The sequence below is a fragment of the Scedosporium apiospermum genome (assembly GCF_000732125.1).
Source record: "Scedosporium apiospermum strain IHEM 14462 chromosome Unknown SEQ_SAPIO_0044, whole genome shotgun sequence".
NCBI classification, from domain to species: Eukaryota; Fungi; Ascomycota; class Sordariomycetes; order Microascales; family Microascaceae; genus Scedosporium; species Scedosporium apiospermum.
Genome location: NW_015971745.1, coordinates 546193 through 571612, shown reverse-complemented (window position 1 = coordinate 571612; position 25420 = coordinate 546193). Strand labels below are relative to the sequence as shown.

The following is a 25420-nucleotide window of genomic DNA, read 5'->3' as shown; positions in this document are numbered from 1 at the left end:
ATAAGATGTGACTCGTGTTCGCCCTGATAGTGCATCAATGTTGGAACCTCAAATGTAATCTGAAGGTTCCATAACAGGCTTCTTAAGACAGCAATATTGATACAAAAGAGGAAAAAGAGTTAGAATTGACATCTATAAGATGTCAAATAACTTCCACGAGTGTTGGGCCTTCCCCATATAATGCGAATGATAATGGTGGCGTATAATATACGGTAATATTACGACATCTCATCGATTCGTGGAAAGGGCAATCAGTGTTCGTCGTGTTAAGGGTCTGCCACATGATTCTTGTCAGAATTCCAGGGAAGGAGTTGGCTGGCTAGCGCGGGAACACCTCAGGGCTTTCGTACCCACTCTAACATGTGCAATACCTTCGAACATTGTGTGGTAATACCGATCTCAGTAATTCGTCCTTCGCCTGGCAGCTTCGAATTGGCTTCCAGCACATCGACATCAATCACCGGTCAATAGGAGCATCGATTTATGTCTGCCACGCACTCTCTCCGCCTCCTCCGCCGCCGACCCGGCCTCCCCAAAAATGACGCCGAAAAGGGAACCACTGCGGTGGTCGAATCTTATCCAATCGCATCCAGCATCTAATACTGCCAACACCAACGATGCGTTTCCGTTCGGAGAACAAGTGTATGTGTCGGGTGCACAGACAACGCTGGGTCTCAAACCTGCGCTCCAGCGGTTCCTTCGGTGATCCTCGCCCCTTGATGCTCACAAACACCGCAAGCGTAGTATTACTGGTCTCGAGAGGTTCGCCGGTCGAAACTTGCTTTCCCACACAGGGACCCGAGCACATTAATAGCAATAAAGCTTGGACGCTCGCTTGCAAGGGATCATCGGATCCTCAGTTCGATGTCGGCTCGTGAGCACCATCTCGCTACCGATGGCTTAAACACTGAGAGGACACCAATTTGGGTCCGGGCCTACGAAGTAATACAAACTTCGCTGTGGCAGGGATCCCAAAGAGTCGGCAAAGGTACTACCCCAACCTGACACACCTGTAAAGCAAACCGCGGCCGGGGCTCTCGGGAGGGATTTTCTTTCATCATCCTTTCGATTCGTCGAGACCAAGAAACAATGGCCCCGCTGGAGACATGAGAACCACATCGGGGGCATCATGCAAACTTCAAGAGCGACTGCAAAATTCGGCTCCTCCACCCAGACTTGCTGCTGAGAATAAATCATCCCTAAAGACAAGGGCAATAAAAAAAGGGGGAGAGCAAAAACGAAATCAGTGCGATGACTGCTGACCTTATTTGGGTGCTCAGACTTGGGGCACAGTCACTTCCCCGCTGTCACCCCTCCTTCGAACTGTCACCTTCGGGTTAAGTTCGTCCTCCTGCGGCTTGCTCGTGCAGTTAGGGTTCACAGCGCCTCTCGTTTCAGGACGTATCATACAGATCGCCGCTCTCGCCTAGCCAGCCGAAATCTGCTTCTCGATTGAGTCCGCCTGCAGCCAACCAGCCCTATTTTCTGGTCTACACTAGTGTAGTTGATCAGTGGCATATTGATGATTGCCCCCCACACTGGGGTCTAATTTCTGTCCCAGTTGTCTTCTGGAACTGGAGGGTCAATTAGGCGACTGTTCTAGCTAGCAACCTGGTTCATGTCCATGGGAGACTTCTTTTTCGAGACCTGCCCCATTCACAAGGTGCACCTGCCTCTACTCCTCCACTCGTTCAGCATCTTATCCAGCAGATTTCCTTCAACCCTCCCCTTGTCCGCCCTCAGCCTGTCACTCCCTCCTCGGTCATCCAAACGCCAAACCCCACGCCCTCATTTAAACCTTAACACAACCCCCTCCCCTCCCCCCAAAGAAAAGAAAAACAAAAGAAAAAGAAATCCACTGTTTAGAGTCCAGTGAGGTCACCACACCAACTGTCTGTCCATCCTCCTTCACCAAGAGACTCTCCATCCGGCTAGTTCTTTGGTCTTGTATTGCAAGATGTATTGCTGGAGAAAAACATCTCCCCGCCGATGGAGTCTGCTCCTCCCTCATACCACTGAATGCTCACTTATTCCCCCCCTCGCCTGGTTCAGGCCCGGTCAGTCGGCATTTTGTAGGTCGATCCCGGTTTTCCCAGAGGGTCTGGGTCTTCCCAGGGTCCAAATTTATAGGATTAGAGTCCGAAGCTGCAGAGCCCGAAACGGGGGTGCATTTATCAAGCAAGGGTGGTTGTTGCACACACGACTCCAACTCACCCCATGGCTCCGTATGGTTGTGAATGGTACAGTACATCTGGAGGATTCTCTTAGTCCACCAGCCAGCATCAGGGGGTGGTGTCTGCTCTCTCCACTTCTACCCCCGTCCCCCGTGTGGGTTCCCCAGGGTATCAAGCAGTACGTGTGTGGATACCAAGGCATCGCCTCCTGTAATCCTGGCCCTTCTACATGGTCCTTGGCATTAATGGTATTTCAATTGGAAAGCCCAGTCGGTCTGGCTGCGGCTAACTACTTTTTTGCGAACCTTACAAGTACATGCACGCGGACGGGTTCTGCTTTTTCGTTCTGCTTGATGACTTACACACTCGGTCCCAGTGGATATAACTACACCGTCCCAGCCTATAAGTCGCAGTCACTATAGACCCTCCCTTACTCTTTTATGGAAGAAACGTTTCGCGCTTCCCTGTAGGAATCTCTCCTCGCCGAGAGCCCACCTTCGTGACCTCATCACGATCGACCTAGCTTACTTCTAGCACATCCTCTCTCCCACGTCTACTGCAAGCAGCTCAACTGCGAAGTACTATCCACGCCTCCATCCACACCCCTCTTACGCCCTGCCCCCCCGGCCCCCATCCGTTCATCAGGGCTGGAGAACATACTCCCGTCCACTCTCGTCCTTTAAAGTTCGGGAGTAGGGTATAACGAGTTCCAAAAAGCGCCCAAGCTTCAGTCCTGTTTGCTGAGAGGCACACCTGCCCTTGGTGTGGTTTATAGACCCCCTCCCTCCCCATCTACGCAGCATATCCTTGCCGTCTGATTCTTCAAGACCACAAACTCACACTCACAAGACGAGATCCGTCGTTCTCTTTAGCATGCCTCGTGGTTAGGATCCATGGTTTTGCTCTAATATCCCCTGTCCTTCCTTTCTCCTTTATCTCAGCACCGTTCTGTATTCGTTACCTCTCAGTATTCGAATTTGTTCTTGAACTTTGACCTTCCGTCATCAAACTACCAACCCCATTCTATTCATGCCCAGTCATCTCCTTGCAAGAGAGAAGAGATCGTGTAATGACATCGCCGCGACAGGTGCCCTCTCACCTTGCAACACCCAGGTCTCAAGCAATAGCCTGATCTCTCCTCAACCACTTCACCTGGTGTTGACCGCCTTACTCTGAGCTGGTTCCCCAGCAGTTTTTGCCTCAAGCACAGCTTACAACCCACCACCACCTTCGATTAGCTCACCTGCGCACGCCAATCATAGTAATACAGACAACACAGTAGTAATGTTCAAGTCGTTCTCTCCGTTGACCACCTAACCATTCCTTCTCGCCCTTTTCAACCAACAACCATAGAGTCGGTACACGCATACGCACATCCGAGGGCAGGACGGTCAGAGTTTTTCCCCATTCCGACTCCTGGCCATCCCTCCCTCGCACTCAGTCCAAATCACATTCTCTATCAAAACATATAAATTCTCAACACACTCCGCAAGAGAATATACCGTGGTCGCATCAAGTTTCCCTCCTCATCCGTTCATCAAAGTGTGTCCTCCACGTCGAGGGACGGCGCAACTAATATCTCGCACCCCCCCCGCGATCGCAATCACACACATAGCCGTCTGTCTTCAACGTCCCTCCTGCAGTTTACTCTCTTGTTCCAGACTCGCCTGTACTACCCTCCTGTTGTTACCTGTTTCGCTGGCCCAGGTTCGGGGATCGCCTTCACAGCGGGGAGTGGTGTTACCTCGCCTCAAGAATCTCCCGCGCCGCACAACGGCCTCGATCTCAGACTACCATCGTCGAATAACCTAGAGTGCCCCGAGCCTCTGCTCCCGGGATAATATAACCGTCACGGTGGATATCGCTTCACTCCTCGAGGGTTCCGACTCAAAGGAGTCCCCGGCGTCTCCTACAACGAAGCTCCAATCTCCGCGCCCAGCCTCGACGCCGTTCGAGCAACCGCCCACCACGGCTGTCACGGTTGTTCCTCCGGTCGCTGCGGCGACGTATGCTACTCCTCCACCTCCACCTCCACCTTCTCACCAAGCCATAGCAGCTCACCCGTACCCACCACCGCCTCCGCCTGCCCCACTTGCGGCGAGGGCTAAACCTTCTACCGGTTCGCTTCCTCCGCTCAGTACTACGACGGCGATGGCGGCGAAGCGCAGCCTCGGGCCGCACTCAGCCGAATCTCCAGCGAAAAAGCAGAGCAAGTGGTCTGCGGAAGAGGACGCTCTCATTATCGAACTTCGTGGGAGTGGAATGAAATGGGAGGACATCTCCAAGCGCCTCCCCGGTCGGAGCGCTATTAGTTGCCGACTACACTACCAGAACTACCTCGAGAGGCGAAGTGAGTGGGACGAAGAACGAAAGAACAAACTTGCTAGGTTATACGAAAGGTAAGCAGGTCACCCAAGGTTGCATCGCTGGTGGAAGGACACGCTTTGGGTTTGGTAAACAGGTGGCTTCAGCAAATTTCTTAACTTGGGTTCCGCATGCGTATTTTTCCATCTCCAACTTTGCCGGGTTGGAGGCTAACTCGTCAATGAATAGATTCAAACCCGAAATGTGGGCGAGAGTGGCTGAAGAGATGGCTGTACCATGGAGAGCAGCCGAGGCGATGCACTGGCAGCTTGGCGAGGCAGAGATGGCGCGGCGGGCGGGAGTAGTGCCATTCTCCCTTACGACAGTTAGCACGAACGACCCTTCTAGCAGCCACCGAAGACACTCTCCTTCACGGGGCCACAGCCATGCACACTCCCATGGAAGCATTTCTCGAGATCCCGGAATGTCTTCGAGATACGGACGTGGCCAGATGGTGCCCGTTCCGCCGAGTCGAGGAGGCCCGAGTCGTCGAGAAAGTGTTCCCGCCCGCCCCCCGATGCCCCCTGATGTTATGGAGAGACCCCCCATGCCTCCAGATCTAGGACACGGGCCAGGCCTTGCCCCAATCCACCTACCGGCAAGCCAGGGTCGAGGGTCGGGAATGCTACCTGGTATCGCGGAGCTCACGACGGGGGTGAGCCCTTACAGCACGCCGGCATACTCGATGGGGATGCACAGTGTAAGCCCTGTCCATAGTGCAGTGGGCAGTCCTTACCTGCCTGGTGTTCCTCACTATCAACCCGCCGAACCCCCAGGAGGCTCAAAGCGTCCTGGAAGCCCAGGGATGATGCATAGAGAGACGAGTCGGCCCAGGCATATGGACCTCCGGTACGAGGAGGTAGATCGGAGGTCTATGCACTAAACTGGACATGATTAAGCGCTAGGATTGGAGATCCGTCGCTGCCTTGCCTCTAAGAGAAAACTAGAGGATGGAGGCTCGCGGAAGCCAGCAACGATGAAGAGATGAAGAAGAATAGGGGTCGGTTTCGACTTAACGACGCTATTGACGCAACGACTAAGGCGCTTTTCGGAGTCGGGGTACTAAAAACAGAGGCACGTATTTTCTTTTCGCATGCTCGAACGGTTTTCATGCATTAGACAAAGGAGGGTTTGAAGCGTTCTGGAAACATTTCACCATCCACCATATTCCGGGATTTCCGTCGTCTATTATGATGAGCAAAAGCCTGGTGCTAAACATGGGTACAGCATGATTTTACAAGACGAGTGGGACGGGAGAAAGGGTTTTGTTGCCTGGGGTAGTCGGGATATACACTGATAAGAGACGGGTGAGGACGCACTGATGCTTCCATCCCCCACCTACCGGCGTCCTCCTCCAGCGCGATTAGAGGCCCGCGAGGTAGAGGCATTACCCACTGCGGTGGATGAGAGACAACCACACGGCGTCATGGGAGAAGAGTATCTGGCAAAGGGCTATGGTGCATTTTGGCTGGCGCCGCAGAGGAGTTGGTTGGGCATTGGTCTGTCGGGGGTTTCGGCCCCGGTGGTTAGAGTAATACGGACGGGAGGGGACCTGGCTTCGGAACATCATGTATGCGCGGAATAATGTAAAATTTCCTTGGAACTAGAGCGGGAACGGGGCATGGCCTTGGCAGTTGATGGGCGAGGGATCAATTAACCTTGCGGGTCAGATGTTTATCTTTTTCTTCCCTTTTTTGCTTTTCCTGCTCCCGTCTTCGACTTTTTCCTTTCTTCTTCTTTTCCACTCCTTTAATCCTCTTTTCTCGGTATGTCTTCTTTAATATGTTTTAACCATCATTTCATGTATTGCTTATTTATTTTCACGTTATTATTTTCGATTAAAGCTGTTGATTTTCTGCCTCCCATCACGTATACCTTTCTGCTTTGTTTTTATTTTTTATTTTTTTTATTTTTTTCTTATTTTTTCCCCCTAGTACTCGAGACGCATCACCGAGTCAGTTCTGAGAGATGAAATGAAATGGCGGCAAAACTTGGAAGCAAAAGAGGAGCGAGGCATAAAGAGGTTTGCTAGATAGTTGAGAGATAGATGACAAGGCAGACTAGACACAGAGTTGCAATGTGACTTTGGGGTTGGAAGAGCTCGAAGCACCATCCAGCGCGACATTTCTCCATTTCTCCTCCGTTCTTTTATTTTTGGTTATATTTTTTGGGATTTTATTTTCTCTTTGTCTTTTCCTTTTATTTTTTATTTCCTTTTATTTTTTTATTGTTTATTTTATTTTATTTATTTATTTATTTATTTTTTACTTCTCATACCCATCTATCTTGTACATATAGCCCACCAGTTATCCTTCTCGTAGCCCGTATCCAACACCTTTCCGCCCGCCGCGACAACATCTTCCTCAAGCTCTCCCTTTCGATACAAGTGATAATACCTCTGATACGTCTCATCAGAACCGCCGTCTCCCTTCTTCGCCCTCATAACCCAAGGAACGAGAAGATCCTGCTCCCCGCCCTCGTCCCAGCCCCTCCGACTCGCCCTTTGCTCCAGCGCCCACACATAGACGAGCACGCGCCCGTCCTCGCGAACACAATCGAGCAGCCTAGCGATAGCCTCCCTCCTCCTCTCGGGAGTGCTAAAATGATGCACGACAGCAATACAAATAACGAAATCAGCACATCCGGGCCGAAAAGGTAAAGCCAAAGAATCGGCGACACAGACGTCGGCGCCGTTTTTAGGGTTCGGATCCAAGCCGCGCGTATTTTCTCGCGCGAGGCGGCAGAGGGCGGGACTGCGATCGGAGGCCAGGATGGTCAGGTCGGGGTTCACGGAGATGTATTTCCCGTTTCCGCAGCCGACGTCGAGGCCTAGCGAACCCTTGGGGAGGGAGTTGAGGAAGGAGGTTACGAAGGGCCAGGGTTTGTGGCGGGTTTGGCTGAAGTGGGGGGCTATGGATTCGTAGACTGCGTGGACGTGGGTTTGTTCGTAATGGGTTGGGTCTGAGTCTGGGCTTGGGTCTGGGTTGGGATCTTCCAGGGAGGGTCCTGATGATGGTGGTGGTGGTGATGATGATGATGAACTGGGATTGTCGTTGTTTGTGGTTGTGGTTGTGGCTGTGGCAGAGTCACGGACCGGGGGTTGGGTGAGTTTGGGAGCGGCGGGGCGCGGTTCGGAACCGGGGCCGGGCCTGGACGTGAACTTGGGCTCGGGCCCTGGAGGGGTCTGTGGCGGGGCCATTGGGCGTTTTAATTTGTTGTGTTGGTTGGGAGGTTTGGGTTTTGGGTGTAGATGGGAACCCTTGTTTGTTATTTTTTCTTGTCGGGGTATTTTGTGGGAACAAGGGTTATTTTTTTTTCTCCGGGGACCCGGGGCCGGAGTATTTTTTCTATGGGTTTCATGGGCAATGGCACAGGTCACTGAGGTATCAATGTGTTAATGGATTTGATATCATTACTTTGGCGGGGGATGATATGATTTTTATGGCATTAATCAATAACGGCTCATGGCTTGGAAAATGGAGCATATCAACCCAATCCCAGCCACCAAGAACCCATGGAAACGTCGAAAGGCATGAAGGCTTGCAATGGCAGCAGAGTTGGTAAAGTAACGGGGTGCGCCGAAGAAGTTCAAGGCGATGGGCCAGAAATGACTTCATGGTAATATCCTGTCGAGGCTTATCGCGGCCTAAATTGTTGTTGGGTGTGGGGGGGGGCGAATTATCAACGATAACCTCAATGGTTCATGCCGGGTTTTGATCGAGTGGATCCGATTTGAAGGAGTGAAGTTTGAAATAAGGTTTGGGGTGAGGCTAACCGTGCCCGAATTTTTAACGAGATTTCCGGGAAACGATTGAAAAGGGAACAGTGAAGCGTGGTTCTCAACGAGGCAGGGAGTGAGCGGTGATAATGGAGGCTGATATGTGATACGCGGGCGTGAGGTTGGTCCGTAGCCAGGCGAATAGTCGAGATGTCACTATATTCTTTACTGGGGCACAGGGCAGCAAGGCGGCGCTGGGGCAGGGAACCAGTGGCTCTGTTCGGTGACCGTTGGTGGATTTGATTGGCGCTGATGGCAGGCAACTAAACGTGAACCACACCAAATCTTGATGCAAACCGTGCTGGAGCAGATCATGATTGATCAGCACCCGTTCGCCAGGCGTCTGTAGAAAAGTGGTTCGGGTACCAAGGCGCTATGCGCTGCAACAGTGGTTCTAGAAGTATTTGATTGATCATTGATCTCAAGAGACCCCGTCTGTCTCGATTCTGCGTCGTCGATCGCTTCCGTTTTGCAGTCCTGCAGGCGACCAAAACAGAATGTGCGGGTCGATAGGTTATCTATTAATGTTGCTGCTCTAGCCCGGTATCGCATCACACTGAAGCCAGGAGAAATTTTACTACATTAACCGATTAGCCAAGTATTCAATGTCGCCTCCATCTTCTTGATCGACCGTGTCGAGTGCAGCGGGATTGGGGATTGGTGTTATTACTGCCAGCATGGCTACCTTTCAGAGCCAGGCACGAAGCACGCGACTGAGCCCTCAACCTCAATAAAACCCGGTTCCAGGTGCGACAGGACCTCCTTCCCAGAATCCTGGGTGCAGCGTTGGATTTAGCCTCAGCGTTGACGTGTTTCAGAAACGCTCATTTAAGTATTAGAGAGGAAATAAAAGACACGAAGTGATCAATTAACTGATCAATTCTGGACGGCGACAGTGGTACGTTACCCAAATTGGCGCGAACAAGGCCCACCAGCCAGAGTCTTCGTCTTCACGATTTCGGTGTCTAGCGCAATACGACGCCCGAGGGAGGTTGCTGGAAAAAAAAAAAAAAAAAAAAAAAAAAAAAAAAGAAAGGCGGTGGGCAGACTTCGGTCCCTGGACGGTCATCATGCTCCCCACACTCTCATGCTCTCAAACTATCGACTCATGGCTCTCTGAACTCTAGGCTTGGCTTCCCCTTCGGCAAGCTAGTGCGCCGAGTTAGAGAGGTCCGGATGAACTCTGGCCGTAGCAAGGGGCGACATGAGGTGAAGCTCTCCCCAGTCACGAACTGGAGTCGGGAGGGTCTGTTCATACGAGCTCACAAACACCTAGTTTACTAGACTCAAAACGAGCCAGGGAGCGGACCCTCGCTGGCCAGCTCCACTCATTGCCTCGGACTCGTCACGATCATGGCCTTCCTGTTCATCCGGAAGTAGTAGTTTGCGAAGTAGTAGAGAGTGATAGAGTGACAGCAGCGCGGACCCGACGGCTTGTTTCGCAATCCCTGTCTACACGACGCGATGCTACCTGACAAGAAACATCTGTCGATGCCAATACGACGTCGGTCCAGTAGAGTTGGAATCCTCGATCCTACCTCGTCGTGTGAAGATGTAGTAGTCATTACGAAGCACCAGGTACGAGGTAGTGTTAATGGCCAACTACGGGTTGTGCTGTGGCAATCCATGATCCATGAAACGGGTCGTCGTTGACAGAAAGAAGGAAAGTAACCTTGATGTCGTCAGCGGCTCATAGCCGAACCGAATATGGACGTGGAAGGGACTCGGTTACGGAGCGAGATGCCCAATCCCGCCAAGGCTGATCGTACCAGAATCGATTGAGTATTTTCTTTTCTGCTCTATCCATTCCCCCCTTTGGTTTAATACCCGTTAGTCGCTAGGTGTGCTTTGGTACCTGCATGGACCATGAACTGCCTCTTCGTGCTTCGCCAAACCATGCGTAAAGGGTCCCTGTTTTCAAACGAGATGGCGATCCCGCGAGTGCAAAACGATCTCCATCTCCATCTCCATTCCACCCCTCCCCCCCCTTCTCCGAAACAATTCTCACTATATTATCACTTTGTACAGTACATTGTCCTTAATTGCCCTGATGCACCCAAGGCATAGGCGTGGAATTTGATGGTCCTGTCTGTTCGCTGCACACCCCATGGTTCCTTGAAATCATTTGATCTCGCTTCTGCATATCTCGGTGAACTGCTCAAACAATGTAGCTCCTGCAGCAGAATGAAAGGAAAGATATCTGGGATCCTCCCCGATCGGGGAATCTACGATTTTCCTTTTTCCTGCACTTTGCAAAACATAAACGCCGCTGTACGACCCAAACCTCGCCTCCAGAGTGTTTCCGCTTCTGGGCGTCGGCATTGCCTCGCTACCGGAATTGACACATTCATAAGCCGTTGCGAGAATATAAACCTACAGATCCCATTGACAAGCGAAGATGATCCCTCATTACCGGTAAACAAAACAGCGATCCCGTAGGACACGGGGGACCGAAGATGGAGGGGGCGTCCGCTATAAGAGGGACGACCCTCCCGATTCTCCTCACTTTCTGGATCTGGTTTGACGAGCCACATTTCTGCTTCTATTCTTTCCCCCAGGGTTAACCGAGGTCAAGATTGTCCGTAGATGCAGATGGGTTTGGAAACAGGTTCGTTGAGGCTCGGTTCGTTTGGAAGATTGTTTGGAGTTTGTCTGCGGATGTGGATACGAACCCGTTTGTCCGTGAAGATTGTTTCCTTTGTCTGGAGGGTGGGAAGGGCGTATCCGCGGTTGGATGGGTGGACGGGGTTGGCTTTTTCGGTTGCGACGCGCATCTTATACGTGATTTAATGGGCGCATAGGATTTGGATCTGACACTGAGACCATCATGATGCTTCGTTTGTGCTGCTTCAGCCTTGACGGGTCGTGATCTTGGGTGGGTGGTTTGCATAGTTTACACAGCCTACTGATACCCGGAATTCACCTTCCATTTGCCTCAAAATCTCCGGAAAACGGTTCACGAACGCCCGAGGAGAACATGATTCGATTCTACATGTTGAGCATAGTCACCGTTCATCCCAATCCTCGGTCGTTACACAAAAACATACGACACAAGTCAAATTTGCCATTTTTTGGGGGGTCTGGCCGTGTGCCAGACGACCCATTCTGTCCTTTTCTTTTCTGTCTTTTCTTTTTTTTTCTTTTTTTTTTTTTTTTTTTTTTTTTTTTTTTTTCTTTACACACCCCCCCTTTCACCATCGGTTCTTCCCAACATCTCACGCCTTACCCACATTAAGCGGGCTCTGCGGATCAAAAACGTCCGTCGTGATGAGCTCCGGATACTCCACCTCCCCAGCCTTCAAAGCCTTCTCCATAACTCCCATGATAACGACACTCTCCTCCCAAGGCATCGAATCACTCTGCTTCTTCCCGTCCCTCAAGCACCGCGCACACTCATCCGCCTCCCAAAACATCCCATGTCCCCAGCCCCGCGCCTCATCCTTGGGCACGACGCACTCGAAAGTCTCGACGCCGCCACCCTTCTTGATGACCTGGTACTTCTCCGGGCGGTAAGCGGGGCCGATGACGGCGATCTCGCCCTTGGTGCCCTGGATGCGGATGGAGGGGCCGCCGCTGTTGGAGCCGTCCGGGTCGGTGCCGACGCGCAGAGACGTGAGGGCTATGCCCGTCGACTTGTGCTTGGGGAAGTGCGTGATGATGGACGTGAGGTCGTCGGCGCCCGTGGTGTGCTTGGTGACGGCGGCGAGGACTTGCGGGGCTTCTTTTTCTGCGGGGGGTTGGAGGTGGTAGAGGATTTGGAAGACCCAGGTGAGTGAGTAGATGCCGAGATCGAGAAGGGCGCCGCCGGCGAGCTGGGTGTTGATCATGCGGTTGGTTTCAGGGAAGGTGAGGCTGCCGTCGTCATTGGCCTCAGCGATGGACAGGTCAGCTGTAACGGTGTTAGTCGGTCCTCTTAACAGAGACGGATAGTAAAATCCTTCTAAATGTAGTTGGTGAAGAAGAAGAGGGGCGCCAAGGTACCAGGGGAAAAAAAAGAAGAAAAGAAGAAAGTAAACCCACCAATGACCCTGTGAACCTTGCCAATGGCACCCTCCTTAACAAGCTCCCTAATCCTAATACTCCAAGGAAAGTACCTCGTCCACACAGCCTCCATAAAGAAAAGATCCTTCTCCCTAGCCTTCTCAACAAGCTTCCGCGCCTGCGCCTCCGTAACAGTCAGGGCCTTCTCGCAGAGCACATTCTTGCCGCCTTCGAGAGCCAGCATGGCGTTCTGGAAGTGGTGGCTATGCGGCGTGGCCACGTAGATGATGTCGACGTTGGGGTCAGCCACGAGCTCGGCGTAGGTGCCGTAGGTGGCGGCGTCCGCGGGGCCGTCGATCTTCTTGAGGAAGTCGGCGGCGCGGGACGGGCCCTGCAGGGAGGCGACGGCTGTGATGGTGTGGGCGACGTCGTGGACGGAGCGGGTGGCGGGGTTGGTGAGGAGGTCCCTGCTGAAGACTGGAGGAGTAGACGGTCAGCCATCGTTTTTTTTTGAAAGTAGAAATGAGGGCAATATGATTATGAGTTTTCTAGTACCCTCGGCGATCCAGCCGGTGGCCATGATGCCCCATTTCACAGTGTAGGGAGCTCCGGTTGCCATGATTGCGTCGGACGTAGATGAGCTGTTAGGTGTTTGTTGTTTATTGAATGTATGAATTCCACGATCCACGGTGTATAAGACTCCTTACGAAGAATTGGGTAGTTAGAAAAGATGAATTGGAGAGTTCAATGGGTTTGCGATGGGAATGAAGTAGGAATGAAATATCCACGAGAGCTCAATGGCATCGCGAAATGGACCTGGCGGGGTAAATCAAAGACGTCGCGGAGCGGAGCTCATCTCTGCCCTTTCCTTGTTACTACAGGGACCCCGCCGTTCATCCCACATCGGTTCGCGGGGCCTACGTTCCGTCCTGGCGCAGCAACGTCACACTAGCCAGACCAGACCCAGTTTCCACAAATGCCGGCAAGCGTTTTGGCCCAGGATTTGCTTGCGGGCATAGTCTGCGTGGGATAGGATGGGGTTGGGGGGTGGTTGCTATCATTCCTTTCGGTTTGGTGCGGATAATGGACGACAGGCGCTCTAGTCTCTCGGTTGAGGTGACTTGAGCGCCATTGGAGGTTAAAATAGCTTTGGATGATTGGGGTTTAGACGGATGACTGGATCGGTCTAGCATGCATCTCGACGGGGTCTGTGATAACTTCCGGCTTCGTTCTCATGACTTCCATCTTCCATCCTTATAAACTATCGGGGAAGGATTATCTCCGGCCTTACGACGACGTGTAGATAACTCTCATTCGGTGTAAATTGCTATTGAAGTCCTTGAATTGTGCTTGGTTGCGCAAATTTATGGCTCTGCCATACCAGTGAATTTATTAGAAGCAACCATGTAAGTCCCCGATGATCCAATCGTAATCAGAGCCCATAGAGGCTCCATAAATCGGGTTATCCAGTGATTCCCTCGTATTCAACGCGAGCTCCGTGATCTGGTTCAACTGGTTGAGAACTGTGTCGTTCCTTCCCTGAATTTTGAACAATTTTACCCCGCGGCGGGGTCGATTTTCCAAGCCTCAAGACGTCATCGCCAGCCTCGTCGTCACCTTCATCATCGACATCGCTCCCATCGCTCGCCCTATACCTTGATCCATCCTCAGATCCTACATCTCAAATAACACACCTCCCGCTCCATACGCAACAAATTATACAACTTCACCACACTCTCAAGTTCAAAAATCATGGCCGGAACCTCATCCCTCACCCGCCCGCTCACCCTCCAAGGCGGGCACCAAACCGCCATCCCCCGCCTCATCTACGGCACTGCCTGGAAAAAGGCCCAAACGAAAGCCCTCGTATCGACTGCCCTCTCCGCCGGCTTCCGCGCCATCGACACCGCCGCCCAACCCCGCCACTACCAGGAACACCTAGTCGGCGAAGCCGTCCGCACCGCCCTCCAATCCGGCATCGTCGCGTCGCGGTCCGAGCTCTACATCCAGACAAAGTACACCCCCGTCAGCGGCCAGGACCTGGATAACTTGCCCTACGATCCCAAGGCCGAGCTCGAGGAGCAGGTGAGGCAGTCCGTCGAGTCGAGCCTGGAGAATTTCCGGACGGACGGGCAGGAGGCGGAACCGTACCTTGATTGTTTGGTGTTGCATTCGCCTTTGCCTACGATTGAGGAGACGGTGAGGGTGTGGAAGGCCATGGCGGCGTATGTGCCGCGACAGGTTCGCAATTTGGGTATTTCGAATGTATCGCTCCCCGTGTTACGGGCCCTCTGTGAGGTGGTGAAGCACGAGGGTGAAGCACTGCCTAAGCCGGCTGTAGTGCAGAATCGTTTGCGCATGGGGCACTACCAACCGGAGTTGTACGCCTTTTGCAGGGATGAGGGCATCGTGTTTCAGTCGTTTTGGACGTTGACTGCGAACCCCAACCTTTTGAAGTCCACGGCTGCGGTGGTTGTTGCGAAGGCTGCCGATGTTTCGGCGCCGGTGGCTCTTTATTCGCTTCTGTTGGGGTTGGAGAGGTTTGCGATTTTGGACGGGACGACGAGTGAAGAGCATATGAGGGAGGATTTGGAGGGCATTGAGAAGGTTGGCCTGTGGGCTGAGACTGAAGGGAAGGAAGTCTGGGAGGAGAGTTTGGCACATCTCAAGCAGGCCGTGGGATATACATCTTGAGTTTTCGACGGGATGATAACGTCCCAGCGGGCGTCACGGAGTTTGGGAGAGGATCGAATTCTTTTGCTGGTGAATCCATTCAGGCATTAATACTATGAAACATTTTTTTCCCTTTTTTATCCCTTATTATATTTGGAATTGGGGCCCTTTGGGCCACCGACTTGAACTCCTCCGAAGCGCATGCTATGCAAGTCTGGTTAAAGTACAAAGAATGTGTTTTAGAGGTCCGAGTGCGTGAACCTCATCTGTGTTCCTACCTGCGAATAAGCGCGAGGTCTTTCCTATCCCCTTCTATGCTGGCCCCGAGGTATTCTCCGAAAATACCTGGTTGGACGCTGTATTTTCTACCACCTGCCCGTTCCAGGGACCTCTGGCCTCCCTGCACGAACTGCTGATGATGTACAACTCGTTTCGGCTTAGTTCATTTTCGATCGAGACTTGAGAGAATAGACTTCGTCTTTCTGCAAAGAAAAGAAATAAGAAAATGCACCCGCCTCACCCTCCAATAGGAAGGTTCGGAGGGCGCCAACGATCTCTAATTTAGCTCCTACCCTTCTTCAGGGTCTTAGAGTCAGCACTCACATCGGCCTTCCTCTTCCCCAGCACCGGCTCGGGCGTGAACCCTCTCCCTCCGCCACCAAAACTAGGAGTCGTCGCCCTATCTCGATCCTTGGTCGCTTCGGCGTGGCAGCTGGCGTGGTACGCGCGATTCCCCACCATCTTGGCGTCGAGCCACACCCATTCCTGCGCCGAGTCGAGCCACTTGTTCTCGAACTGCTCTTGGCAGATGGGGCAGACTTTGCTGATGCCAGAGGATGGGTCGGGCACGCGGATGTATTGCTGCTCGGGGGGTTTGGAGGCTTCTTCGGAGGTTGTGGTGTCTTTTTCTTCGGCGGAGTAGTCGAGGTCTACTTCCTCGCGCGATTTTATCCAGTCCTGGAGAATTGAGTTAGTTTGGTTTCCTTCTTCGTAGTGTTTTGCTAAGTGAGGGAGAGAAAAAGGGGGGGGGGACTTACGTGTTTGGGTACGTAGTGGCTTCGATATTGCCCGCGCTTCTCTGCCTCGGCCATGCGTTGCCGCACGCGGAAATGCCAATCCATATGCGCCGTCTTCTTCTTCTTCCCTTCTGCGTCCGCCTTGAATCGTCGACCACACTGGCTACATTGGGGTCCAAGTTCTCCGTACAAAGCTGGGAATAGGTAAGGTCGTCTAGCGGAGACGTCAGTAACATTAGGGGCAAAGAAAAGAGAAAAAAGCAGTTCGGCAACAAAAGGAACAAATGTACTCACACTACTTGGAGGGAGGCCAGGTTCCAGGACAATTCCCTCGAGTCGGCTGGCGGGGGAGGCGGAGCCCATGCCTTCATCGGCGACAACACTCTCGCAAGCACCGGAGGCAGAGAGGCGAGGGCGGCGGATTGCATCGCCCGAGTAGGGATACTAGGCACCGCGGGAGCAGGAGGTGGGGCAACCGGCGCGCCCGCATGTCCAGCCGCGCCTAGAAGGCCCGCCTGCCTCAGTTGGTGAATTAAGGCCATAGGGTCCTGTGCTTGTGGAGGAGCGGCTGCAGGCATCACGGGTGGCGGCTGCGGTGGGGCGTGTGTGGCCGGCGGCGCGGGAGCCGGAGTCGAACGCGCAGATCGCTCGGCCTGCTGCGCCAGAAGAGCAGCCAAAGCTCCCTTTCCTAGGAGGGAATCAATCGTTACGTGACCTTGAGGCTGCGCGGGCACGGGGGCCGAAGCTGTCGGTACTGGTGTCGGCACTTGCGCCAGCGGCAGAGGCACGGGCGTCGTGCCCGCCGAAGATGTAGAAGGGGGAGGGGCTACGCTGGTAGGTAGAGATACGTGGTGCTGGTGCTGGTAGTTTGGCGTCGAGCTGGTGGTGCTGCTGCCTACTTGTGGAACTCTCATCTTCACGGCGAGTTCATCTACTTGTTTCTTAACTAGCACGAGTTGGTCTTGCGGCAGGTTCTTGGCTTGCACGATTGCTTGCAAGTCCATGAGCGCCTTGAGTCTCGTTGGAATACTACCATCATGCGGATTCTGCGCATACTCCACGCGCGTTGCAAGGACGAGGTCTTCGATGTCTTTATTCAACACATCTGCGTTCACCCCTGCCACATATCCTGGCTGCTGCGGCGTGCCATAATAAGCATGCGCTCCGTGAGTGGGAGGCATAGACTGAGTCCCGGACCTTGGCGGCACGAAGGGGGGCGTCTACGAAGAGGAAAATATTAGCAGGGGGTTCACTCTAGAAAAGGCTACAGAGGGAGATACCTGATGCTGGGGGGTGCCCGTTCCATTAACGTCTGGAGCGGCGTGATGAGCGTAGGGGTGGCCGTGAGTACCATGGGGCATGCCGGGAGGCGTAGGGGTGTTGCGGTGCGGCGCGCTAGGTGGAGGACGGCCGAGAATGTGCGGTTGAGTCTTACGGTGCTGTTGAAGTGTCTGCATGGCGGAGGTATGAGCCTTGATGAGGGCATTCTCGATGGGTTTCACGACGTCGGGGGGGAAGACCGGCTTGGTATCCATAGAGCCCGGCACAGGTCCTTTCCACGTCTTCAGCATCTCCTCCATCTTGCGCCGGACCGGGTGCTCTACCCGGGCATAAGCCTCCATGAAGGTCGAGAACAGCTTGGGCGCCACATAGAGTGTGTACGGTGTGCCGACATTCTTGACTATGGCATCTAGCACGTATAGGGCGGCCAACTTTTTTTGAGGAGCAGTCTATAGAACCCTTGTTAGCATGTCCATATTGGGAAAATCGAAGCCTGGGAGTAGCTAAGACCTCGCGTGTCTATTCTGTATGCCAAGGTTCGGGAAGGGGAAGGGGAAGGGGAGGTTATCCGAAATGCATACCCGGTTTATGTGGGCCACAAGAACTTCAGAGATTTCAAAGGCATGCTCCGTATTCTCGCGGGCAATCTGGCACAAGTTCATAATCTCGATTCGACTGATGGAGGTCATGTCCTCCAGCGCCGTCTTGAAATCCTCCGCCACCTCGGCGGCAGCATTTTCATACGACATGATGAGTTCTAAAGTCTCGGAGATGCCTTGGAGGGCCTTTTTTTTCTTCCTCTTCTGGTTGTCTTCCTATTTTTCTTCCTCGTCTTCTTCTTCTTCTCTCCCCCTCACTCGGTTCAATATGAGAAGGCCTTCCAAAGGCTCCCCAAACGAAGCGAAGCGTAGACGTAAAGAATAGCAGTAGAAAAATAAATAAAGTTCAAGATCCAACCAGCTTGTTTTGTTCTTTTATACTTCTATGCGACGACTCCAGATGCCAGAGGGGAAGATGCGAGTGGCGTTGGTAATGATATGCCAAGTAGGCAAGAGGAATGTGACAAAAAAAGGGGACAAGCATCCGAAATATGAAACCCCAGACGCTTAATCTGGCCCTTTGTAAGGGGCCTGAATGGCTCCTACCCTCGTTGAATGTGGTGAATAGGAACTCTCCGTGGAAGTCGCTATTGTCGCGTGCCCGCGCCACCGCTGGCTTCCTCCACACTAGATGTGGGTTCGAGTAGCTCCAATTACAAGTGAGAACGCTATAATGCGTTCTCCCCCAATCTATTACACAGAGAATACCGTAATCGATGCCAAAATATCCGTGAATCGAAGGGTCGGAGGTTCGTTGCGGGGAGGCGATAATGCCTGTCGTGGAGAGTTCGAGGTTGTTGCGTCGAAGGAACGATGATGGGGAGGAACAGATCAGATGAATCGTCGAAATTCTGGCTACATGTTCCTCCTATGCGCCTTCTAAGACACAGACGGGAGACCCTTTCCAAGATTTCGCTTGGAACGCAGCGTGAAAGATGGGCCAGATCACGAAAAGCCCAAATGGAAGAAGCTACCGATGCACGTCAAATCGTCCAGGGTGCTTGGACCTCGGAGGCTGGAGCTAAGGAAAGTCACGTGATGAAACTCTATTTTCTTAGTAACCTTAAATGTGCCTTGCGGTAATCCGCACTGTACTCTCCTTCCCAATTTGGTTGACAGGCGAGATCGTCTCTCTGGGCTTGAAAAGTGAGAAAGACCAGGCGCGGTTAAGCCTTCGTTTAAACCGCCAGGAAATATTTTCTATTCAGAAGGAGCTTCCTTACCTCGAAAGATCATTGCTGTGCCAAGGCATTGGAGTCTTCCAGCCTCAAGCCGCGTCAGGTTGTTCCAGACCGAGGTCAAGATGGGGATGCCGAACCGTCGTGCCGATAAAGCCTCTGGCGACATCGAGGCCGGGGTTCAGTAACTCCGCCGAATCCTTAGCGTGATCAATGACATGTTTGATGAGAATGTGCTGCATGAGTTTGGATACTGAGAGAGCGAGGCGGAGCGCATAAAGTTCGAGATGCGATGGTGCGAAAGGTTTGAGGCAGACGGAGTATTGTCCCCCTCCAGTTGGTTTTTTGCTGTCGTGGGGTGGGTGGTCAAGAAGGAGCTGGACATCGAGCGTTTGGGGGGTTGAGCAAGCCACGGTAGCTGCGGAGGAGAATGACGCTGAGCCACCCGAAGAACGAGCAGTTCATCGCGCTGCTAGTGGACTCTGGATTCATTTCCATCCGCGATCCATACCACGGAGGTAGTTCAGGCATCTCTTCGAGAAACAAGAGCGCAGTCTTGGTGGTGACCGAGACAACGAAGACAGCGGGTAAGGCTTCGAGGCTACATCGCAGCCACAATCTCCTCGACAGTGCCACGTCAAGAGGACAGAGAGAAGAGACAGTCATTCACTAACCTGAAATAACTAATACTAATTCAGGTTTGTCAGTTCAACTTAATCAGAACTTGTCTGGTCTTTTCGTGGCTGTGTTTCTACCCATCATCTTTGGCCAGTGGAGAGCCGCTCATCAACAGCCAAAACAATCCGCTTTGGTCATTTACGCAATATACCAGGAAGTCCAGACACTGAAACAAGGAAGAATATAATACAAGGGAGTGCTGAGGTGATGCTGTGTTCAAAAGCCAGGGTGAAGTCAAAGGAGCCATGCAGCTAAAGGCTGAGGTGGCTATCTAAGGTAAGCCCTGGCTCTATGATGGACATAGAAGCTCTATCACCAGGATTTACGAGGAAAATCAGTCAATGGCGAAGTACGAAATCTCAAACCACGGTTTCAGTGAAGAGACAGTAGATACAGTCTTGCAAGAGTCCCTAGTAGGCGATGAGCCATGCCATGAATGTGCCTGGTCGATCTCATGTTAGTCCCTGCATACATCAATTGAAGTAACAATATCTAAAATTACAGATGCCAGCCTGCTTTTATTCATACGACTCGACCATTCCGCCATTCCGTCTGTTTTGGCCGCGCGAAGTGGCCAACATGCAGACGAGGAAGCTGCTCGGTGGCATCTACCCGCACGGGATATATCCGACTTATGGCCCTAACGAGGCTGTTAAGAATCGAATCTTAGATGTGGCGGGCGGCGAACATGAATAAGGTCTGCCACTCCGGCTGTATGAGCCTTCAGCCTACAGGGTCGCCGATTGTTTGATTCATCACGTGGAGGAGCAGGATCCAGTCAAAACCCCGATGTTTAAGTGGGCTGGGGACTCGAAGGGTAGTGAGCTTCCTGAAGGTGTTCGATTCCAGGCCGACAAGAGCACATCACTAGAAAAAATCAATGTTCCAGCATAGCCTGGTGGCCTTTAATAATGGCAGAGATACCGGAAACGAAAAGAAGTCCAACACAGGAGCGCAACTATCTTGACGAGGCCCGCGATCGAGCGAACAGGTTCACCTTGAACCGAATTGTGTCCAAGGTCAAGAAAGATCCAGCAGCGGACCTAACGGGTTTTCTAGGCCAGCAACTGAAGAAATATCCCACCCTCGTCGAAAACCTCGCCCAGTCAGCTCGGGCGAAGAAACCAGAACATGAGGCAGGCGCGAATTATGGGGCTAGCAGAGATAAGCCCCAAACACCATCTGAATCACTCTTGGTCTCACCGGAGCTCCCTCTCGAGATATTGCATCCTTTGAGCTCTCGTCTGCTCAAACTCTCATCCGAGTGCGAAGCGGCATGCACAGCCGACGACTTATCGGGTCCACTCTCAAAAGTCTTCCTGACAGCTATGAATCGTCGATTATCAGAGGCCGAATGTCTCCATCAGATACACAGCAACTTCGTTCTAAGCCTTGGGCCTTCCGTCGCCGTCAAAATTAATGGCTCTCTAGATCCGGACCATATATCGAATCTACGGTACCTAAACTCTGGGATACCAGATATGCCAGCTCCTCAGTGTCTTGGTGCCTTCCAAAATGGTCGACGATCTTATTTCTTCCAATCTCGAGTCCCTGGGGTGCCGCTTGAAAGCGTCTAGCCTGATCTTTCTACTTCCCACAAACTCTCCATCCAAAAACAGCTTAACGATATCTTTAGGGGTCTTCGTTCGCATGCCGCAAAGTTCCCTCCCGGTCAACCCAACCTAGGGAGCTTCGAAACAAGTATCTGTAATGATACGAGGCGCATGTAGCGTGTAAGCGACAAGCTCATCCGAACGGAGGCGGATTTTAACGACTTCCTTTGTCACGCACCTGGAAGAACCGTAACACAATAGATTAAGATGATCCGCTCATCTCTGAGAGAAGATCATGGCATCGTCATGACACATGGGGACTTAAACCCGCGAAATATTATGATCACCTGGGAGAGTGTTCAGGGGAGTCTAAGAACGGTCAAGGATATAAAGGTCTCTGGCATTCTTGGTTGGGAATCCGCAGGATGGTATCCCGAGTATTGGGAGTTTGTCAAGGCTCTGAACCCGATCAATCTTCGCAGCCCGCTGTGTGCGACTGGATTGAATTCCTCCCGACTGAGGCTATTGGCTCATACCCAGTAGAGTATTCAATCGATTGCCTTCTTGGTAGGTGGCTTGGATAGTCTAATCTAGACGGTTTAATTTAATCCGGTGTAATCTATAAATTGCTCGACGTTCTTGACATTCTTGAACACTGTCCACCCGTTGCCCAGCGTCCACGACTTTTCATTACTGGCGACACGAGGCCATCCCAGGCTGTATCCAGCTCCGGACCAGGCTCTCACCCTACTCAGGTCGATCCACTTTCACCTTTAACCCTATGTGTCTTCATCTTGACCTCTAAAGTATATACCACGCCGAGCAATAAGATCCTTTGCATTGGTTCCTGGGTACTCGCGGGCATGCATTCCGGAGATGAGACCACATCATTCTGTCATTCTGTTCTGTGATGCGGACCCAAACCACCGGGCCAAACCATGTGGTGTCCATTGGCTCATAAGTCGAAATGAACTTAGCCGGCACCCCCGTTACTGATGCAATTGCGCCTCTTATTTCTGGAACCCGAGGGTGGATCAGCGTCTGTTGTTATTGTTTGCTGTGACGTGAGACGAAGCTACGCCCCAAGTTACTCGCTGGGCATCTGCATCTGCTTCGTGCTTTATAGTCTTCACACACATTGCCGACCGACCCCGGAGGGCTTTTGTGTTGATACTGCCTTTTCCTCCGCTCAGTCCCTCCCCATTCTGTGGTTCCCTTGTTTCAACCAACCTGCCTCATCTAGTGATCCCCCGCACTTGTTGGTTCCACAAACCATGTCGGCAGAGGAGGGCAGGATCACGGCATGGGGGCAATTAACTTGAGGAAGTCATGGATGCAATTGATTGATCCATGGTGTCCATTGCTTATCGAAACATATAAGCGACTAATTAATATGGGTGCTTCACCGCGAACGTACGGCCGAGAAATACCTTCAGCGCTATTCCAGTTATTCCTTTCAATTCATTTCTTCCTCTTGCAAAATGCCAGTCTATTTATAATCGCCCTGTTTGCTTCGGGTTCGATAAGGTAGCTCGAGCCTCTGTGGCTTCGCCCAAAGGACCAATTCTTCACCATCGTTGACTCCCCCCTTCTCTCCCGGCCAGCGCTGGTCGCTGAATGTGTTGGTCGCTGAATATCTTGGCTGCTGCCGGCTCTCAAAATCCAGCAACGCGATAAATTGATATGACAATGACAATAGGTACAGACAGCGAGCGGGCCCCGCTGCTAGGTCCGGGCAATGAGAACCATCGGATCGACTTCGATACCAGCACGTCGGAGTCCGATACGGCATCGACAGTGTTGCCGCCAGCAACAAGGCCCATCTCCCCGGCCAAGCGTATCCTCGTCCTCGTTCTTAGCTTCACGCTGCTCATAACACTAGCAATCGGCGGCTCCCTTCTCGATGTGCCCATCGCCGAAATCCAAGAGGGAAACATCTGCCGCCACATTCACGGTCCCGACTTCGACCCGGGCAAGTGCAAGGACAAAGATGTCCAGAGCGAGCTGTCCCTCATTAGGGGGTGGGATACCACCTTCACCCTAGTGCCAAGCCTCTTGACGAGCGTTCCCTACGGCGCCGTGGCTGACAGGTATGGTCGCACGCTGGTCCTGGGATTGAGTCTGCTCGGCGTTACCTTGAAAGCGGCGTCTGATGCACTTGTGTGTGCCATGCCTCATGTATTTCAACCCCGAACTATCTGGTTGGGTAGTCTCTTTCAATTCCTGGGCGGTGGCGGGACTGTCTCCTCCGCGATGATATATACTATTGTTGCCGACATATCGACCGAAGAGCAGAGGTGCGTTATATTTTCTTACAATCGTCATATCAAATATATTTTGCAAATCAAACGCTTCTGCTGCCCACCAAATTAACAACCTATACTAGAGTATCCACCTTCTTCTACATCGGCGCTTCCCTCATGGGAGGTGCCCTCATCGCCAATCCCATCGTCTACATCGCGATGAAACGGGGGGCCTGGTTCGCCGCCATCACCGGTCTCACTTGTCTATTCGTATCCACCGCCATCGGTTTCCTCACGCCGGAAACCCTCGATAATGCCGCGGCCGTCAAAATTTCTCCCGCCGATCACCCAGCAAATGGCTCTTCGCAGGCGGATGACGCTCCCCCTTTACGGACGGGCGATACGACAAGCCCGAGCTCAGCTAACCACCCTTCCTCTGCCCAACATAACTCTACGAGCCAACCGCCAAGGCCGCTGAACACGATCCTACCCCGCGCCGTCGCCGCCCTCACCCACACGGCCCACTCGGCCCGCTTCCTCTTCTGGGACCACAAACTCGTCGGCCTCCTCCTCATCTCCCTAACCCTTGAGATCTTCGGCCGGAGCTCCTTCCTACAGTTGATGCAATACGCCACCAAGCGCTACGGCATGTCATATTCGGAAGCGGGCCTCCTTCAGTCAGTAACGGCCTTTACTACCCTCGTCCTCCTCCTTGTGATCCTACCCGGCACAAGTCGGCTTCTACATACGTTGCGTGTCTCGGAGCGGGAGAAGGAGCTCAGGCTCGCCCAAGTGAGCGCCGTGTTGAGCGCCGCAGGCACCATACTTCAGGGCCTAGCCGAGACCAAGACCCTGCTGGTAGCGGGCATCGTTGTGGCGGGCATGGGCGGCGGGTATACGTTTATGATTAGGAGCTTGATGACGTCGTTGGTGGGCGGGCATGAAATCGGGGTAATGTATACGAGTATAGCGTTCGTCGATACCTTTGCCGTGTTGACTGCGGGTCCGATGTTTGCGGGTTTGTTTAATATTGGGCTGGTCTGGGGCGATGCGTGGGTTGGCTTGCCATTTACTGTGGCTGGCTGGGTGCTGGTTGCTGCTGCGGTGTTGGTGCGTGTGATTAGGAGCTCGATGGTCGTTGGGGTGGGGAAGGTTGATGATGGGGAGAGCGATGAGGGGGCATCAGGGGATTGATGGGAATGGATGAGGACTTTCAAAAGAGAAGAGGGAGAGAGGAAAATGTGCCTTGAGAGGTTCTTCTTTATGTAGTAGGCTTTCTGGATAATATATGAGGGAATAACAACACAGCCCTGAGTCTTGAGGGAACTACAGGAAGCGACCTCGTAAGTCTACAAAACAAATTATTTTATTACAATACAGAATATGTCGTACCTTGGTGTGCGAAAAATGGCACCTTCAGCAGGTACAACGAACCCGAAGAGCGAGTCGCCCCGACTCGCTCCGAAGGCGCTTCCGTGTCCGCGGGGCCGATCGGAGCAAGTGGGTCCTGACAACAGCCCGAATCTAGATACGCATCACAACCTCAGCAAAGCCTCGAAGAATCTTCTCGCAGGATTCTGGACTGCCGAGTTGAATACGGTGCTGGGGTGGTGGTGCGGAGGGCGATTCGACATGGGGTTGCTGGTTGCTGTCTCTTCCTCTTCTTACTCTGGCCTGGAGGCGTTTTGCTTCCCTTCTTGCAGCATCTGTTGCATACTTCCTCGGCCGGCCTACTTTTGGGCGTTGGCTCTCGACCTCTGCCTGTTGAGACGGTACTAGTTGGGATGCCGAAGTTTCTATTGTTGTATGCATTCTTGGCCGGCCTCTTTTTGGGCGAGCAGCAATGGAGCCCTCAGCCTCTACCTGTTGAGACGGCGCTAATTGAGATGCCGAAGCTTCTAT

The 25420-nt window shown here is 52.6% G+C and overlaps 4 protein-coding genes and 2 pseudogenes across 4 annotated transcripts; 3 read left to right on the top strand and 3 right to left on the bottom strand.

Moving 5' to 3' along the window:
* Positions 1-3458: 3458 nt before the first annotated feature.
* Positions 3459-4577, top strand: SAPIO_CDS1005 (uncharacterized protein; the record flags this gene model as incomplete). The annotated part of the gene is made up of 2 exons (XM_016783711.1): positions 3459-3469; positions 3989-4577. The coding sequence occupies 2 exons, from the start codon at positions 3459-3461 to the stop codon at positions 4575-4577; spliced, it is 600 nt and encodes a 199-aa protein (XP_016645940.1).
* A 2242-nt stretch (positions 4578-6819) lies between these two features.
* On the bottom strand, positions 6820-7737 carry SAPIO_CDS1004 (annotated as a pseudogene; the record flags this gene model as incomplete).
* A 3794-nt stretch (positions 7738-11531) lies between these two features.
* Positions 11532-12916, bottom strand: SAPIO_CDS1003 (uncharacterized protein; the record flags this gene model as incomplete). The annotated part of the gene is made up of 3 exons (XM_016783692.1): positions 11532-12205; positions 12337-12774; positions 12853-12916. The coding sequence occupies 3 exons, from the start codon at positions 12914-12916 to the stop codon at positions 11532-11534; spliced, it is 1176 nt and encodes a 391-aa protein (XP_016645939.1).
* A 1133-nt stretch (positions 12917-14049) lies between these two features.
* Positions 14050-14991, top strand: SAPIO_CDS1002 (annotated as a pseudogene; the record flags this gene model as incomplete).
* A 540-nt stretch (positions 14992-15531) lies between these two features.
* Positions 15532-18016, bottom strand: SAPIO_CDS1001 (uncharacterized protein; the record flags this gene model as incomplete). Its single annotated transcript, XM_016783672.1, has 5 exons — positions 15532-15927; positions 16008-16200; positions 16281-17206; positions 17267-17716; positions 17849-18016. The coding sequence occupies 5 exons, from the start codon at positions 18014-18016 to the stop codon at positions 15532-15534; spliced, it is 2133 nt and encodes a 710-aa protein (XP_016645938.1).
* A 4948-nt stretch (positions 18017-22964) lies between these two features.
* Positions 22965-24712, top strand: SAPIO_CDS1000 (uncharacterized protein; the record flags this gene model as incomplete). Its single annotated transcript, XM_016783663.1, has 2 exons — positions 22965-23572; positions 23662-24712. The coding sequence occupies 2 exons, from the start codon at positions 22965-22967 to the stop codon at positions 24710-24712; spliced, it is 1659 nt and encodes a 552-aa protein (XP_016645937.1).
* Positions 24713-25420: the final 708 nt, after the last annotated feature.